The 19,010-nt window shown below is 45.2% G+C and overlaps 1 protein-coding gene across 1 annotated transcript in view; it reads right to left on the bottom strand.

Annotated features, from left to right (window-relative positions):
• Dhtkd1 (dehydrogenase E1 and transketolase domain containing 1) overlaps positions 1-19,010 on the bottom strand; it is a 38,387-nt gene that overhangs the window by 10,613 nt on the left and 8,764 nt on the right. The window contains exons 2-10 of the mRNA XM_051151355.1: positions 18,568-18,723; positions 15,564-15,775; positions 14,389-14,583; positions 12,883-13,152; positions 11,397-11,568; positions 9,143-9,341; positions 7,259-7,571; positions 5,107-5,191; positions 3,910-4,049 (exon numbers count right to left, since the gene is read on the bottom strand). Of these exons, the coding sequence (XP_051007312.1) occupies positions 3,910-4,049; positions 5,107-5,191; positions 7,259-7,571; positions 9,143-9,341; positions 11,397-11,568; positions 12,883-13,152; positions 14,389-14,583; positions 15,564-15,775; positions 18,568-18,723 (1,742 nt within the window). The remainder of the gene's footprint in view (positions 1-3,909; positions 4,050-5,106; positions 5,192-7,258; positions 7,572-9,142; positions 9,342-11,396; positions 11,569-12,882; positions 13,153-14,388; positions 14,584-15,563; positions 15,776-18,567; positions 18,724-19,010) is intronic.

Raw genomic sequence — 19,010 nt, forward strand, 5'->3', positions numbered from 1 at the left:
GACAGTGCTGATAGCTCCCGGGTTTCCTTTGAGGAGATGAAGTGTTCTGAAATCAGACAGTGGCGACAGCCTCAGTGCAGAGCTGTGCACATGCAAAGGTCAAATTTTATAAGTTGTATTTCAGTAAAACCTTTAACAAACAAACACAACCCCAGAGTGCTGGGAAGATGGCTCAGTCAATAAAGCGTTGCTATGCCAACATTTGGATGCGCAATCTCAGGTTTAAAAAAAAAAAAGCACTGGGCACGAGTTTGTAATCCTAAAGCTGGGGTGGTAGAGACAGGTGGCTCCCTGGGCCTCAGTGGTCAGCCAGCCTGGTCTACTTAGCCAGTGAGAGATGACACCTCAAAAAAAGAAAATAGGCATGGCACTTCAGAAACAATACCCAAGCAAGTTCTCTGGCTGGAACATGTGTAAGTATACAGCACATGCTCACAGGATGTGCTGGAAAGAAGCTGCCTATACTGGACTGGCCTGTGGCCAACAGTGAGACATTTTCTTAAAGGCCAACTGAAGTAGGTGGAACCAGCCCACTGGGTGTGGTCCTGTCCCCAGACTGGTGGGCCTAAACTGTGAGCAAACCAGGGGAAGAAGCCAGTAACAAGTCTCAATTTTCCTCAAAGATGGACTGTAATTGAAACATGTAAGTCAAACAATCCCTTTTCTCCTCAAGTCATGGCGTTTCTCATTGCAATAGAAACCACATTGGTGGGCTGGAGAGATGGCCCAGAGGCTAAGAGCACTGGCTGCTCTTCCAAAGGTCCTGAGTTCAATTCCCAACAACCACATGGTAGATCTCAACCATCTATAATGAGATCTAGTGCCCTCTTCTGGAATGCAGGCACACATGCAGGCAAAACATCGTATATATAGATAAATATACATAAATATAAATAAAATCTTTTTTAAAAAAATACATTAGAACACAAACATCATGGACTCTCATGCCTCAGAGACTCAGGGATTATATATCCCTAATTATAGGTATAAATTTTTCTTTTTCTTTTTCTTTTTTTTTTTTTTTTTTTTTTTTTTTTGGTTTTCTGAGACAATGTTTCTCTGTGTAGCCCTGGCTGTCCTGGACTCACTCTGTAGACCAGGCTGGCCTCGAACTCACAGCGATCCGCCTGCCTCTGCCTCCTGAGTGCTGGGATGAAAGGCGTGCACCACCACCGCCCGGGAAAATTTGTTATTTATTCAGATAAGAACTAAATGACAAACATAAGGATGACGATGGACTGTCTAGCATGGTGGGAGGGGTTGTGCCTAGTTTATTCTTTCACATGGCCATCCAGACTTCAAGTCTCAGGTTGGTGTGTGTTATGAACACGATTTAGCCCAGGCATGTCACATGCATCTCTATCTGCCCTCACTTCCTCCCTCCCGCGCTTCCCATGCACTGCTGACAAACACCCCTCAGTCCATCCCTTCTTCCTGTTCCTCCCAGCTCCTTGGCTCCATTCCCTAACTCCTTTCTGACCTTAACCTCACTGAAGGGACCATCAAATGCTTAAAACTAAATCAAAAAAACACTCCTGACTTGAGTTCCCTCAGCCTTTTTTTTTTTTTTTTTGATTCTTTTCAAACTTCTAGAAAGTCTAATCTGATCTACTTGTCTTCAAGTCCTTTGCTTCTAGCTATGCTTTAAGTAAGTACATTGCTCTTGACTTGTGATGGAGCCATGCTCCTAAGTCCAGTTTATTGGTTTGGGAATATTGTAAGCCAACTGGACAGAAAGATAGCTCAGTGGTTAAGAGCACTGGCTATTCCTCCAGAGGACCAAGATTCATTTCCGGGAACCCACATGGCAGTTCACAATTGCCTGTAATTCCACTTCCAGGGGATCCAATGTCCTCTTCCAGCCTCCTCAGGCACCAGGCACACAAATGGTGAAGAGCCAGCCATACATGCAGGCAAAGCATGCATACACAAACAAGTAAAGGTTAAGTCAAAGTGCACTTAGCACCTAAGGAGGGCGTGTCCTAGCTCAGCAGCTCTACCCTGGAGGAGTGTTCTCCTCACCACCTGCTGAATAAACAGGAGCTGTGGCTTGCACCATGGTCCTGAAACACACCAAAACTGATGCTAAGCATCAAATCACAGTTTAGCAGACGCCTAATTTGAGGTGGGGGGCCAGGGGACACACATCCACAAGACACTGCTACCCTGGTTCATACATCTGACTTGGTACAAAGATTTTAGAAAAAGTGAAGAAAGGGCTGCTTCTCCTTTGAGTCTTCACCAAGCTCCTGTGAGGAGAGGACCTTGAAGTCTCACATCGTCTTCCACCATTTTCCACCTTAATTTTTGAGATAGGATATCTCACTGAACCCGACGCGCTCAGACTCACTAGACTGGCTGATGAGGAAGGCCCTGGATCCTCCCGTTGTTGCCTCCCTGGTGCCGGGACTGCTGGGGAGTGAACTCACAGGAGCATAGGCAGCACCTTACTGACTGAACCAGACACACACATTATGTGCTCAAGCCAAAAACAGGAATAGGAAAGAAGGTGAGAAACGATTAAATTTGCCTTAAAGGAAGGATTTGTTTTCATAAGTAGCATGCGCTATTCACTATAGTAATTGCTGAAGAGATAAAAGCAAAAAGACTCTGGGTTTTTTTGTTTGTTTGTTTGATTTTTGTTTTTGTTTGGTTGGTTGGTTTTGGGTGGGGTGTGTGTGTGTGTGTGTGTGTGTGTGTGTGTGTGTGTGTGTAGCTATTTGGTTGGTTTGTTTTTTGTTTCTCGAGATTCCTGGACTTGCTTTGTAAATCAGGCTGGCCTTGAACTCATCGGATCTGCCAGCCTCTATCTCCTGAGTGCTGGGATTAAAGGCATGTGCCTTCACACTCAGCGACCCTATTCTTAAGATCTTAAAAAAAAAATCCTGAACTTTTAAAAATTTTAGGTGAGAATGGCTACATTTTATTTGCAGGTATAAAAACAAAACCAGGATGAACACTTTTCACCTCCTTAATGTCACTAAACCTTCAGAAAGGGCCTCCCACGGTGTGCTGCTGATTCGGGCCCCACGATCACAAGGAAAACAGACTCCAGTTTGAGAATCCAACTGTCTGAAAAGCATTTCCACATTTTCGTGGGAAATGGGGAAATTAAAGTTGGGTGTGGTGGAGCGCGCCTTCAGTCCCAGCATTAGGCAGCTCTCGTAGCTCCTAGCCTCGGCTACAGGGCAGGTCCAGAACAGCAGGAAGCCTACATTTTTGTAATCATCTCAGGCTCCAGACCAGTATATGAGGAAAATGCCTCAGGCACACTCAGGAGCACCCTGTTCTACCACATCCCCCGCCCCCTTCCCCAGTCACCCCATCTCGGCTGTTGAATGTTAGGGAGCAAGATAAATCGGAGGCAGTGTTTCTATTGTACTCTGTTTTGTTTAACAGGCTAGAAATGCCGGCTTACTACACGCACACCTTTGACTCATTTTGATGAATCCCACCAGCTTACAGACTGCAGTGTTGGCTTTTAACTTGACAGAACTCACATCTACATGATACCGCATGATTACAGAGTAAGAGCTTGAGTAGTCTCAGCTCCAACAAGCCTGTCACTTGTTTCTACCATTCCACATTTACAGACCCCCCCCGCCCCGTTGCCTCCTTTATTTAAAACAGTATTGAACATAACATTTCTGGCATATTGATTTAGCTGCTTTAAGAACCCTCTAACTGTAGGGTGTGGTGGTACGTGCCTATAATCCCCAGCGCATGATGGGTAGAATTAGAAGGACAGAGAGGATTGCAAGGTCTTCTGGGGAATTTGAGGGTAGCCTGAGCCTGGGCTACGTAAGCATCCATCTCAAGAAACATATAAATAAATAAATGAAAAATCAAAATCTTACCACTGTAATAGCTGGCACACCAATAAACAGAGTTTCTACAGAAACATCTCACCTCTAGAAACCCCTTCTGATTAGGGTCCATATGGTTCAGAGGAATGTAGGCATCATCAGTGTTCTGGCAAACCACCATTGCATGCCTTTGACTGAAAGTTCCACGGCCAACATCTTGGCCACTTAGACGAACATTGAAACCTGAAGCAAGCAAGCAAGGGAAGAGAAAAGATTGCTATGAATAACCAACACACAACAAGAAGGCGTGCTATCCCTGGAGTCCTTTTTATTTTGAGACAAAATCTCTCAGTGCTGTGGAGCTTGACCATAGATATGCCCTGCCACACACAGCTATCTGATATACACTGGCTCATTTGGAGAATATTTCCTAGGATAACAGATCCTCCTTATTAAAATATATCTTTCTGGGCTCAGAGGTTAAGAGCACTGCCTGCTCTTCCAAAGGTCCTGAGTTCAACTCCCAGCAACCGCATGGTGGCTGACAACCATTTGTAGTGAGATCTGGTGCCCTCTTCTGGCGTGAAGGCAGAGCACTGTATACTTAGTAAATATATATGTGTATACTTTCCTGAGAGCACGTGCTGCTCTTCCAAGTTCAGTTTTGAGCACCATTTGAAACTGTTTGCAACTGCTACAGAGTAATCTGAAGTTTCTGACCTCCTTGGGCATTAGTATGTGCACATATCCACATAGACACACAAATAGACACCATTAAAAGCAATAAATCAAGCAGAGCATGGTGGTGCAGGCCTTTGATCCCAGCACTCAGGAGGCAAAGGCAGGTGGATCTCTGAGATTAAAGCCAGCCTGGTCTACAAAGCGAGTCCAGGTCTGCCAGCACTACAAAAGAAACCCTATCTCGAGAGGAAAAAAAAAAAGCAATAAATCTTCACGTGTGTGTGTGTGTGTGTGTGTGTGTGTGTGTGTGTGTGTGTGTGTTCTCTATTCAAAGGTCTATAGTCAATATAAAATTTGTAAGGATGGAGAGTCACTTCTAGACCTACAACTTTTAAGGAAATGCATCTTTCCAGTTTATCCAGGAGTGAGCCCTGTGTGTCTGTTATGCCTGCACCCTTGTCTATACTCTAATGAAAGTGCTCAGCATGCCTTATAAACAAGGGCTGTTGTCAGATAACAATGAAAGTGACAAGTGGCCACTGAGACTCAGAAGACACATACAACAAGTGGAGCTCAGAGCACTTTCCACCAGCTGTGAAGCTAATCAGAAGTGTCTTACCCTGAGCAAGCAAGGAGCCCAAGGCAAGGGTTTCTGCTGTGGCCCAGTCTAAATTTGTTCCACTCTTCATCTTCTCCATTCTTGACTGCAAAAAAAATTAAGAGGAAGAGAATAAAATAAACTTTTAAGACTCCATAGCCTGAGGGCTGGAGAGATGGTCCAGCAGTTAAGAACACTTCTTGCTCTCTCAGAGGACCCAGGTGTGATTCCCAACATCCGTATGGTGATCCACAGCCATCTATAATTCCAGTTCCAAAGGATCTGGTACCCTTATCTGTTCATGCACATGGGTGGCACATATACATACACGCAAGCAAAACACTCACACACATGAAATAAAATGAATAAACCTAAGTTTAAAGGTAATTTTTAAAAGAACCTATATTCTCATCTGTCTTTTTCTTTTTCTTTGATGTACATTGGTGTCTTGCCTGCGTGTATATCTGTGTGAAGGTGTCAGATTTTGGAGTTACGGACAGTTGTGAACCGCCATGTGGGTGCTGGGGATTGAACCCGGGTCCTTTGGAAGAGCACTCAGTGCTCTTAACCACTGAGCCCTCTCTCTAGCCCCCTGTCTTTTTCTTTTCCTTGTCTTTTTTTTTTTCTTTCCTCCAACACTGGGGTCTGGACCCAGGGCTTTACATCTAGTAGGCAGATGCACTGTGTGTTACATACAGTTTTAAAACAGGGCAAAATAAGCATGCAGTCAGTAAGCAGCCACCTCTGCTGAGGTGTGAGGAAATAGAACCAGAAAGGAAGCTACCCGTAATGTTCTATTTTTAAAAAATATTTATTTATCTTTATTTTATGTGCACGAGTGTTTTGTTTACATGTTTGTATACCATGTGCATGTCTGATGTCCACAGAGACCAGAACATGGGTCAGATCTCCTGGAACTTCAGATGGTTATTTAACTGAACCCGGATCCCAGGAAAGAGCAGCCAGTGCTCCTAACTGCTAGACTATCTCTCCAGCTTCCAGTTTTCTATTTAAGTCAGACATTAAATGCATTTTGTTTGTAAGACTTCTGCTAAAATAGGTCTAAAGAGATGTCTCAGCAGTTAAGAGCACTGGCTGCTCTTCCAGAAGACCTGGATTCAATTCCCAGAATCCACACGCAGCTCACAACTGTCTCTAACTCCAGTTCCAGAGGACCCAACATTGTCACACAGACATACTATGCAGGCAGAGCACTAATGCACATAAAATAAAAATAAATAGAAATAGAGAAGAACACTAAGGAGTTCTGCTAAAATAAACACTTAAAAACAAGGGTAGTGTTTTTAAAAACCTTCAGAGGGCAAAGTTCCTACCTCAGCGGTTCTCAACCTTCCCAATGCTGTGACCCTTTAATGGGTCTTCTGTAATTTTGCTACTGTTATGAAACTTAATGTAAAATCTGTGGTTTTGATGGTCTTAGATGACCCCTGTGAAAGGGTTGTTTGACTCCCCAAAGGGGTCTCAGCCTACATGTTACAAACCATTGCCCTACATCCATGCTTCAGGAAGTTAAAGACTTTTAACTCTTTGTTTTCCTAATTTTAACAACAGAAAGTCCCACACTCTTAAAAAAACAAAAAACTGCTGTAAGCAAACCAGGATACTTAACACAAGACGTTAGTATGTAAAACCTTAGTATGCTTGGCATGGTGGTGCACGCCTTTAATCCCAGCACTTGGGAGGCAGAGGCAGGGGGATTGTTGTGAGTTCAAGGCCAGCCTGGTCTACAAAGCAAGTCCAGGACAGCTATGGTGACCCAGAGAAACCCTGTCTCAAAAAACGAAACAAAACAAAAAGATAAGTGGTCATCTTTGGGGTGCATCTTTTCAATTCAAGTATTTAAGCTACCTGAAAAAATTAGTGTGTTCTGTTCACTAGTTAGAAAAAGTCAGACATATCTCTGTATTTTTTTAAATGAGCATGCATTTCTCATATATATATTATGTGCTCGGCAGACATAAAATCCCATCAGAAGAAAACAGAATTGAAGAAAATCTGAATCAACTGAACCAAGCTCCAAAACCAACGCAAGGATCGGCTGCTACAACCCAATAACATACAATAAATATTTCTCAAATTAGCGACTGGAAGCATCAGTGTCTTTGCTGAGCAAAAGTACAAATCAGTAAAGGGTGATGTCAAGGCTACCCACCTGAACATACATCTTCAGAAGCTGGCTGTGTAACTGCAGTTTGTCTGGAACCTCCACGGACTTCACGCCAATAAACCGAAGGAGCTCCAGCGGCACACCTGTGTTCCAGGTGGTGACGCATGCCTCTGGCTGCACCAGGCCCTGCCAGTGGGCCTGCAGGTTAGTGGCACGGGGGCTGTAGTGGGCCGTGTTGGCCAAGTGGTCATTTAACTTGGCATAGTAGGAAGCTTTTATGTCAGAAACCTCCTCCTGGGTCATGAGTCCACTGGCAATGAGGTGCTCTGCATAGGTGTCAGGGATGCTCTTTCGGGCTCTGTTGGAAGGAGACAGGGTCAATCCCATACCTACAACTCAAAGAGAATCATTGCCAAGGGCATTGCAGGATGTTACCATCCTTAAAAGTCACTTAATGAACAGGCTGGAACTAGATAGAGATTGTGGTTGTTGTGATGTATTAAATGTCACCAAATTTTTGGTTTTGGTTTTGGTTTTGGGTTTTTTTTTTATTTTGATTTGGTTTTGGGTTTGGTTTTTTAAAAACAAGGTTTCTCTGTGTAGCCTTGGCTGTCTTGGACTTGTTTTGTAGACCAGGCTGACCTCAAACTCACAGAGATCTGCCTGCCTCTGCCTCCCAAGGACTGGGATTAAAGGCGTGCACCACCACCACCCAGCAACAAATTGTTATTTTTAAAATACTGCAGGAAGCTGGAGATAACCTCAACAGTTTAAGAGTGCTGGCTGTTCTTTCATAAGGACCTCAGCACTCATGTCAGGTAGCTCACAAACGCCTGTAATTCCAGCTCTAAGGGACCAGATGCCCCCTTTTAGCCTCTGTGGGGACCTGTTCACACACATGCACATACATATTCACACAGATAAACAAACACACAAGCTAACAGAAAATAAAACTGTTGGGGATGCTAGCCAGTCTAAGCTAATTGGTAAACTCTAGGCCCCTGAAAAAACCCTGTGTCGAAGAAGGTGACTGGCACTCCTAAGGACACCTCTATTCTCCTCACCTGCACACAAATTAAAAAACAATTGCTCAACAAACAAACAAACAAAACCAATTGCTCAAACTATTTCCTCTCAAGATAGAAGTGGGTCCTTGGGTACCGTTTAAAGAAATGAGTCATGGAAGTCCAACTCCTATCCTGCCAGAGTCATACTAACTAGCCTCAAGCGCGGTGTTACCCAAGTCTCCTTACCTAGGCTTGCTAACTGCTAAATAAGTAAAGTTGCTCACTCTCTACTTAATAAGCAGACATGAAGTGTCAAGAATCCCTAATGGGCGCTCTTGAGCCTTGTAAGATGACCACTTTGAGCCAGGCAGTGGTGGCGCACGACTTTACTCCCAGCACTAGGGAGGCAGAGGCAGGTGGATTGATGTGAATTCAAGGCCAGCCTGGTCTACAAAGCGAGTCCAGGACAGCCAGGGCTACACAGAGAGACCCTGTCTCAAAACACAAACAAACAAGATGACCACTCTGCACTCTGGTTTCTATAAGACAGGCACAGCTTAGCTGTCCGTCCCACTTCAAAGCATCTATCAGAAGATAATGGAGATGCAGGCTGCTGAGAAGGCCCAGCTGGGTTTGATTCAAAGGACCAACATGGAAAGAACCAATTACCTTAAGTTGTCCTTCACCCTCCACTTATGTACACATACACACACACACAGAGAGAGAGAGAGAGAGAGAGAGAGAGAGAGAGAGAGAGAGAGAGAGAGAGAGAGAGAGAGAGAGAGAGAGAGAGAGAGAGAGAGAGAGACCTCGCATGCACATGGCTCTAGTTGAATTTCCACCACCATCAAATGGTTCATTGATTGACTGACTGAGAAGGAGGAGGTTAGCCCGTATCTTGAAGGCAGGTTGCTAAGTGTACCTGATGATTTTGTACATGGCTGGGTTCGTGAAGAAAGGCTCATCAAGCTCATTGTGGCCCCACTGTCGATAGCATAACAGATCAATAATCACGTCCTGGCGGAACTGGCGCTGATACTCAAAAGCAAGTCGTGTAGCTCGGACCACTTCCTCTGGACTGTCTCCATTGACATGGATGATGGCACAGCCTACGACCTTTCCTAAAGACGGTGAGAGAGAGAGAGAGATAGTTAACATGGGCTAATACTAGACATTTCCCAACACCCTTTTGCCTAAGTGGGAAGACAGCCCTGCAACACAGAGGTAGTTCAGCCTGGGTGTCATGAATACAAGCTTTGGAGTTCAGCTGACTAGTCTCAGATCCAGGACCTACTGTGTGACACTGAACATGTTCGAGATCTGTCTAGAGGCTAGAGAGCATGCCTAAGAGCACTGCCTGCTCTTCCAGGGGGCCTAGGTTTCAGTCCCGGTGGCTCACAGATGTCTGCAATACCAGCCCCAGCAGGATCCAACACTGTCTTCTGGCATATGCAGGTACTACACGCATGTGGTGCACAGACATGCATACCAGCAGGCGAAACACCCACCCATACATATAAAATAGAAATGAAAAGCTAAAACTCCGTACGTAAATAAATTGAGTTAGTCTGGGCTCTGAGTGACATTGTCAAGATTTCCTGAACTAATGAATATAAAGTGTTAATGTGTCACAGTACCTTGCACAGTGACAGTGACATTTATTTTCGTATTGTTCCTATTGTGATTACCTTTTTTCCTGAGACAGCAGGTCACTAAAGCATGAATCCTAGGAAAAGATAGTTTTCTTTTTTTTGAAGAGAGTTCTAGAAAGTGTTTTTCCTATGCCGGACAATTCAGAAGTCCGAATTCTAGTTATTAAAGTGGTTGACAGCTCCTGTAATAATTCTGTGAACTGTGAATAGACAACGAGACCCTGACTCAGTGCTAAGACTGCTGCTTCCATAGATTAAGGTAAGCTGACTCTGACTCTTTGCAACTTATTTCTAACTATACTGTTCTGGTAAACTCACTGGGTTAACATGGCGTTTTTTACTCAAACTCTGAGCACTCTTAAGTTTGAGCAGTCTAGAGCCTCGACAGCACAGCTCTTTGGCTTGTACCAGGTTATCGAGCTGACTGTGTAAGCATCTGGGGCAGAACACTCTCAGGCTCATGCTTGTCTTATCTCCTTTGCATCACAAGCTCACACTTGAGGCTGGAGTATAGCTCTGGGGAAGGATTTTTGCCTAGTATGCACAATACCCTGACGTACTTCTATGGTAGAGTGCTTGCCTACCATTCACAATGCCCTGTGGTCAGCAAACATATAAAATAAATCAACAGCATATGCAAACTAAACACATGAATGTTAACTTGGTAATTATTGACAATGACTGGCCATATCTAACTTCAAAAAAATAAAATAAAATAAAATTTAATCCCAGCACTTGAAAGTGTGGTGGTTAGAACGAGAAAGGCCCCCAGAGGCTCATCTGTTTCACTGTTCGGCTCCCAGTTGGTAGGCTGTTTAGGAAGGATTAGGAGGTGTGGCCTTGATGGAAAAAGTCTGTCACTAGAGGTGAGCTTTGACACCAGGCCCAGTCTCTCACTCTCTCTGCCGCATGTTTGCGGACCAGCTGTAAGTTCTCCTTCGCTGCTCCAGTACCAAGCCTGCCTCCTGTCATGTTTCCAGCCATGCTGGTCTACGTCTCACCCTCTGACACTTAAAAGTAAGCCCCTAATTAAATGCTTTCTTTTATAAGTTACCTTGGTCGTGGCATCCCTTCACAGCAATAACTAAGGCAGGGAGGTAGAGGCAGGGGGATCTCTGTGAGTTCCCAGCCAGCCTGGTTTACATAATAGCAGGTTCCAGGCCAACCAGAGTTCCTCAGTGAGGCCTTGTTTAAGAACAAAATATTAGGGGCTGGAGAGATGGCTCAGAGGTTAAGAGCACTGACTGCTCTTCCAGAGGTCCTAAGTTCAATTCTCAGCAACCACATGGTGGCTCACAACCATCTATGATGTGATCTGATGCCTTCTTCTGGCCTGCAGGTGTACATGTAGGCAGAGCATTGTATATATAATAAATAAATAAATCTTAAAAAAAAAAAAAAAGAAAAGGAACAAAATATTAAAATGTGATAACCAGCAGGACTCGTTATACCGAAGGAACCAGAAGTCTCTCTACAAATTCCATGTCTGGCTGACAGCAATGTCAAGCGGAGTGAGCTACGTACCCATGTCACTGCTGTACAAAGACGACCTTCCTCTTTCTGCTGGAGTGGTGTAACCTAGCTGGTTATTGACGATTAGATGGATGCTCCCACCAATTCTGAAATGTGGGAGATTAGAGAGCGTGAACGTTTCGAGAACAATCCCTTGACCGCAGAAGGAAGCGTCACCGTGAACCTAAAGCACACACAAGATGGAGGAAGTAAGGAACTAACCAACTTAAGTTTTCTGATTGAAACAAATTGTTTTAAAATACTAATAGGAATACAAACAGCCACCGTCTTGTGACTATCCTGGCCTAGAAATATACAGGTTTCAGGACTTTTTAGTGTGTTTAGACTCATCTCAAAATCACTTTTCAAAGATACCTATCATCTCTCCCTGTTAAACACTGTAAACACTGTAAACACTCTACTCTGGACTCCTGACTTCTCACTTTCACAAACGTTCTAGCATCTTCAGCAGCACCAAGGGAGGAATGGCTATTACACATGCAACAAAAGCGTCGCTCTACGGACTTTATTGTCTGTGCTAGGGATTGAACCCAGGGTCGCATGCTTCCCAGGCAAGCATTCTACCACTGAGCTACAGGCCCAGCTTCAGCTCTAAGAAGTTATGCATGAAAAACAGCCTTCAGATATGAGGAACAGAACCCGGCGTGGTGGCGCAGCACTCAGCACTCAGCACTCAGAGACTGGTGAATCGTTGTGAGTTCGAAGCCAGCCTGGTCTACAACGTGACTCCAGGACAGCCAAGACTACATAGAGAACCCCTGTCTCAAAAACCAAAGACAAAACAACAACAACAAAAATGAGGAACAGGACAAGTGAGATGATGCAGAGGGTAAAAATGTTAACTTTACAACCCCAACCACCTGAGTTGTAGCCCTGGAACCCCAGGTAAAGGTAGAAAGATGGAACTGATTCTACATAACTGTCCTCTGACCTCTACATGCAAGTTGTGGCACGCACGCACGCACACGCACACACACACAGTCTGTGAGGGACAGTGCACTCTGAACTCGCCCTCTCTGCAGTCACTCACCGCTGAAAAGCGACAGAGAGAAGCAGCTCCCATCACGGAATCCAGCCCGCTGAAATGAGTATAAGAGTAAGGTGACAGTCACATCAAAGCCAAGGTGCAGGAAGAAAGAGGATCACATGAACAAAGAAAAGAATTCGAAAATTTGAAATGGTATTCTGAAAGGTTGTCTAAAACATGCTAATCTTCTGGAACATTCAAAGCCACTAGATGAGAATATAGCTGGAAAACCTGGTAGACAAGCTGGTTGGGGCAGGAAGAATATTTTTTTAAACCTGCTGCAAATAATAACCATATTATGGAAATTTTTACAATTTTTTTTTAAGACACAGAATCCTCTTTTCTCAAAATGTCACTCCACTTTCCTCTTGAATATCTGTGATCTCCTGTCATATCTATCAACCCATTGTTCTTTCCAGTTTTTCCCTCCCTCTCCAAAACTCGAAGTACCTGTAGGCAAATGACTCTGTCCCCAGGCTGAGCAGAACTGTGAGGTGAGTAGTCACCGTCTTCACGAGACTGTTGCCTACCACGAGTTTTCCCTACGGCCACGGGGTTAACAGCTTCCAAATGTGAAGGGTTTGGCAGCATTGTCACATGGAGGGGACGGTGGGCACCGAAGTCTAGGTCCACGGAGGAGGTCAGATGGGACAGGACATCTCCAATGGCTGCGGCATTTTCTGGAAATTCACTTAAGCCTCGCATTTTACGGAACATCAGCTATTAGAACAAACATACATGAGATGAAACAAGCCTTATTACAGCGGCATCTAAAGTGAGCCTAGAGAAATATAAGCATTACGTAAATTCTTTTATAGTTATTACAGGCATCATTGTTTAAAGATAGACACAGATTTCTAACACTGGGCCACTCAGGATTACTTGGAGTTCTTCAGAATCAAATGAATGTCAGCATTTTTACATTATTTTTGATTGTTAATTACCTGTATGTATCTGTGTGTACCTGTGTGTGGGTATGTGCGCATGAGTGCGGGTACCCACAGAATCCAGAAGAAACTGGATCCTTCAGTTAAAAAAACACTTTTCTAGCCAGGCACGGTGGCACATGCCTTTAATCCCAGCACTTGGGAGGCAGAGGTAAGCATATCTCTGTGAGTTTGAGGCCAGCCTGGTCTGCAAAGTGAGTCAAGACTACACAGAGAAACCCTGTCTCAAAAAACTACAAACAAAAAAACAAACAAAAAAAAAAAAAAAAAAAGAAAGAAAGAAAGAAAGAAAGAAAAAGAAAAGAAAAGAAAAAAGAAAAAAAGAAAGAAAGAAACACTTCCCTGAAATGTGGCTGGCAGGCAGTTTTCCCCAGATATCCCAGTAAGACTCTCTCTAGTCCCTAGTGGCCTGGGTAACTGCATTTTCACTTCAGCACTACTGTTGTCATGGTGACCTGCCTGTTAGCCCTTGTTTGTGTGGTGCTGGTACCCATGTGTGGGTGGTAGCTCCAGGACTATGCCTTGTTAGACTCCATTTTGCAGGGCACAGATAGCAAAGGACTGCATAGTGGGGCTAAGTACTGCCTGAGACAAAGATCTATAGGCAACTGGGGAATGCTGGGAGCGGAAGAAGTGGTCGGCCCCAGGGAAGGGCCTCCAGCTGTTCACCCCATACCAAGTGGCTAGCTCTGAGATCACATACATACGGGTAACAAGATAGGGGCTGAACAGGTTGTATTTATGCGTTTAGGAGTGTGGGAATGTGGAGGTGGGCGGAAGGGGGTGTGTAACAACAAATAAAGAAAATGAGGTCGGAAATTTGAGAGAGAACAAGGAGGTACAAGGGAGGGTTTAGAGAGAGAAAAGAGAAGGAGAAAATGATGTGATTTTATTATAATTTTTTAAACTAAAAAATTACTATAAAAAGATAAAAAAAAAAACCTGTCAGCCCCATGAATATAAAAAACAAACAAAGAAGCAAACGAAAACACATAGAAAGGAACCTTACCTCTGGAGGTAACTGCAGAAGGCCTGCCAGCAGATTCAGCCTCCCTCTATGGGGCATGCCGATAATGAGATCAGTTATACCACCGTAGGCTGCCGATTTCAGCAACTCATGGAAAAACCCCATCATGCTTTCGGCCCCTTCACCTCCATATCTCTTCACTGTGGCAAACTTGGTGGCCAAAAAGTGGTCAAACTCCTATGGAACAGACATATTAGGTGCTGGGAGAGAGCCAAGTGCTCAGGCGAAGGCAGATGGGTTCTGTGTGTTGTAAGAAGGCCCCACATTACTCCCGTAGTCACATCTGTGCCCCTTTATCCACGGAGAGAGATATCTCGGGATAGCACAGCTCTGCCGAGCCTGACACGGAAGGAGCTGGAAAGAGAAGGACCCGAGCGGTGGAGTTATGGAGCTGGGAACCACCTCTTTACGTATTGGTTTTCCAGACTTACGGCCAGACTTAGCTATCTGCTGCCTGGCCTGACACGTTAGTTTTCGTAGCGGTTCTACAGTATGATGTCACCAAAGTCTAACCCTCTCCAGCTACTCAAATGCTGGGAAGAGGTCTCTTACTGGGTTGACATGCTTGGGCCCTTACCACAGCCCTGGTACCAGGTTGACATGCCTGGGCCCTTACCACAGCCCGGGCGATTTGGTTTGGCTGATTATACATTGGGAACCTCTTCAGAGGAGGTGAGCAATCTCTTCAGGAGACAGACAGAGACACACAACTTTAAGGACTTTTGTCAGTGTTTACCAAATAAGCAACATACTTTGATGCTGAGGAGAACCAACAGTGCACCTGTCTAGTGATCTACTTTGCCTCTACTTGGAGTGAGGTGCAGATCAGCCTGCTGAGCTGAAGCAACGAGGCGCGATGGGGCACGGTCTAATATTTTTCCTTTCCTCTCTTCAGTAGCTACTTATCTTTGTAGCAAGGGAGTACTTATTTTTACCACGTCTCGTTACTGACAGCTGTCAGTATCTGTATGTCAGCATGTACACATGAGTGCAGGTGCCCTCAGAAGCCATAGGCATTGGATCCCCTGTTGCTGGAGTGAAAGACAGTTGTGAAGAACCATGTGGGTGCTGGGAATTGAACTGGGTCCTCTAGAACAACAGGAAGTGTTTTTAACCACTGAGCCATCTCTCCAGCCCCTGGCTGATGCTTTTTATACCTGCGATTCTAGCAACAGTTTTGACAGGTGTTTTCGCTCCTCTGTGGTAAACGTCTCCTTTTTCAGTTCCTCAAGCCTTCTGGCAAACCAGTCTTTCTCCTCCTGGCTCTGAAGCTGGGCGGTTTCAACAGAAATTGGCCCGCAGTAGATATGGTTCAAATAGGCTAACACTTCCTCCAGGGAAGCCTCTTCCTTACCCATGTTCAACAGACCTGTGAAATAGAACCAAAGAGTAATCAACCACACGGAAGAGAAATTGTGGAACAAAACAGGACACCATGGTTGCTTCAACTGTAAGCACGCCATTACAGACCGAGTCTAATGGAAGTTTTGGTCTCTTCGTAAACTCAGTTATGTTACGTAATTATGTTTTTGTCTTAATCCCAAGTGTGGGATTTTAGCTTGGGCTTTAATATGTCCACAGGTGATAACTGTCTCGTGAGGGCGTGGTCTCTGCCAGTTGGTAACACCTGCCTAGTGTTGCAGGGGGGGGGGGTGTGGTCTAGGGCTCTGAGGGAGAAAACAGTAGAGCTAGGTGAGAGAAAGTGTGGAGCACGGTGGTGGCCTGTGGTGTGTAGCACTTTGGAGAGACCAGAGACAAACTGTCTCTGTAGCCGACTGAGAGAAATGCTTCAACACAGCGGCCCGGCGGAGGAGACTGCTTGCTGCATTTGCTGTTGACAGAGATTGGTACTGTCCCCAAAGAACCCAATTGACCTTAAAGAGCCGGGAGAAGTGCAGGGGTCTGCGCCCTCTCTCTCCCTAACCATACCCAGAGCTAAGGGGCTGATGGAAGGGAGGTAGAGGCTTTAATACCCCAAATATAGTTGTTTTTTTTTTTAAAGCATCAACACTGAATCGTAATGATTATTAATATTTCCTTTGAAAAAGCAATTGTGGGAAATTTTACCCAGGGTCTTTCACATAAAAAGCAAGCATCTGCCACTGAGGCACGGCCTCTGGCCCATCTAGACCTCTACAGGAAAATTTAAAAATCATGGTTGATGCCCATGAGACAGTACGACTAGAGGGGAGGAGACCTTCCTGAGATAGCACCATCACGTTACGTTGAGTTTTGATCCTACTGTAATTTCAGACTAGAACATAAGGCTCGTGAGGTAGAAACACACCTCAGTGTAAAGCTCCAGCCTGGCACGCACAGGGCACACACGGGGTCCCAGGTCTCATCCGTGCCCCACAATGACACCGATAACATTAAGACTGTGCTGTGCTGTGCTGTGCGACCCAGGCCCAATCTTTGTTTGTTTTGTTCTGTAACTGTTTTAGTTTCCCAGACTGGGAAAGAAATGCAGTGAGGGGCTTTCTGCTTTGGAAAGCCGACCTGGGTCGTTTTCCTACCTCGGCCACAGAGCAGCTACATCTTACCTAAGTTTCCCGAGCCTCTTTCCACCTGTGGTAGTTTTAGTGAGGAGTACCCCATGGGTTCAGACATTGGAAGACTTGGTGGCCAGGCAGTGGTGCTGTTTGGGTAGTGTAGGAGGCCATGCTGGAGGAAGTATGACACTAGGCCTGGGCTTGGAGATTTAAAAGCCACGTGGCACTCCTACTTGAGATGTGTACTCTCGGCTTGCTGCGCCAGCCTCATGCCTGCCGGCTGCCACACTTCCCCCACTGCAATGGGGATGGACTCTTACCACGGAGAACCCCGAGACCAGATAAACCCTCCCTTCTTTTTTTTTTTTTTTTTTTTTTTTGGTTTTTCGAGACAGGGTTTCTCTGTGTAGCCTTGGCCATCCTGGACTCACTTTGTAGACCAGGCTGGCCTCGAACTCACAGCAATCCGCCTGCCTCTGCCTCCCGAGCGCTGGGATTAAAGGCGTGCGCCACCACGCCCGGCTAAACCCTCCCTTCTTTAAGCTGCCTTGGTCGGGGTGTTTTCTAACAGTCATAGCAAAGTATCTAAGACACCATCTCTAAACTGAATGAGGCAGCAAGGACAGCTAGGAGCAGTTGTGCAAACGAGCCTCATTCTATATGCGTGGGGTGTGGTGCCTACATGTGTGTTTTTTTTTTTTTTTTTTTTTTTTTGGTTTTCAAGACAGGGTTTCTCTGTGTAGCCTCGGCCATCCTGGACTCACTTTGTAGACCAGGCTGGCCTCGAACTCACAGCGATCCGCCTGCCTCTGCCTCCTGAGTGCTGGGATTAAAGGCATGCGCCACCACACCCAGCTACTTGTATGGATTTTTAAGCACTGTTATGTATGGGGGGCACTGTGTGCATCCATGACACATGGCATATAGAGAGGTCAGGGGGAAACTTTGGGAGCTGGTTCCCTTCTACTACACACGTCCCACTTGGGGACAGGCACCTTTACCCACTGAAACATCTTCCTGGTGTGCTCTATGCTGGTTTTTTTTTTTTTTTTTTTTTTAACCACAGAGGAAATAAGACCATTCTAGAGCTTCAAGACAGCTTCTAGGGGGCTGGAGAAATGGCTTAGAGGTTAAGAGCACCGTCTGCTCTTCCGAAGGTCCCGAGTTTAATTCCCAGCAACTACATGGTGGCTTACAACCACCTATAATGAGATCTGGTGCCTTCTTGTGGTGGGCAGGCACACGTGTGAGCAGAATACTGTGTAAATAATAAATAAATCTTAAAAAAAAAAAAAAAAGACAGCTTCTACTTGAACACAAAAATTGTGCCCTTCCTGTCCCTTCACTTAGCGGTTCTCAACCTACGGGCTGCAACCCCATCATAATGACCTTTACACAGGGGGTTGCTCTTGCTCAAGACCATAAAAAAGCAGGCATTTACATAGTGAGTCATAACAGTAGCAATGATACAGTAACAGCAAAGATACTTTTATGGCTGGCAGTCACCACAACACAGAGGAACAATGTATTAAAAGCGTTGTAGCAACAGGAAGTCTGAGAACCACCGCCTTTACCCAATGGAAGTCTCCAATCCAGGGCATCCAGTTCTACAAGGACAGAGCAAAGCACTTCAGCACTGGTCCCCTCTCACACCCAGGTGCCACCTCACCTGTGGTTATGAAGGGTCCCTGCAGTGTCTGCACGAGGGCTTGGATTTCAGGCACAGTATCCAGCAGGGCTTGTCCAGGAAAGAGAGGGTTGATCTGGGCAGCTTTGTGGCCGTGCTCACAGAATACTGTCACCAGCCTGGCAAGGCCATGATCAACTAAGTTGAGAGAACGAAAATAGCACAAATGATGCTTGGAAACTACAGTCACGCTAGTCACAGAAGGACAACCTTAGACATTTAACACACTGTCCCTACTCACACCTGCCAGTGATTAAAGACAGTCAGGTGCTAGGTAAACACGCTCGTTTTTTTACATTTATCTCGTGATAGCTAAAGTCCATGGAAACAAAACAACAGCCAACAGGAAAGGAACTAGAGCCATGAATGCCTATCTTTAATAATAACTGCACATGTGAGAAACATTAGGAAAGAGCATCTGAGAC

Source organism: Acomys russatus, chromosome 9 (assembly GCF_903995435.1).
Source record: "Acomys russatus chromosome 9, mAcoRus1.1, whole genome shotgun sequence".
Taxonomy (NCBI): domain Eukaryota; kingdom Metazoa; phylum Chordata; class Mammalia; order Rodentia; family Muridae; genus Acomys; species Acomys russatus.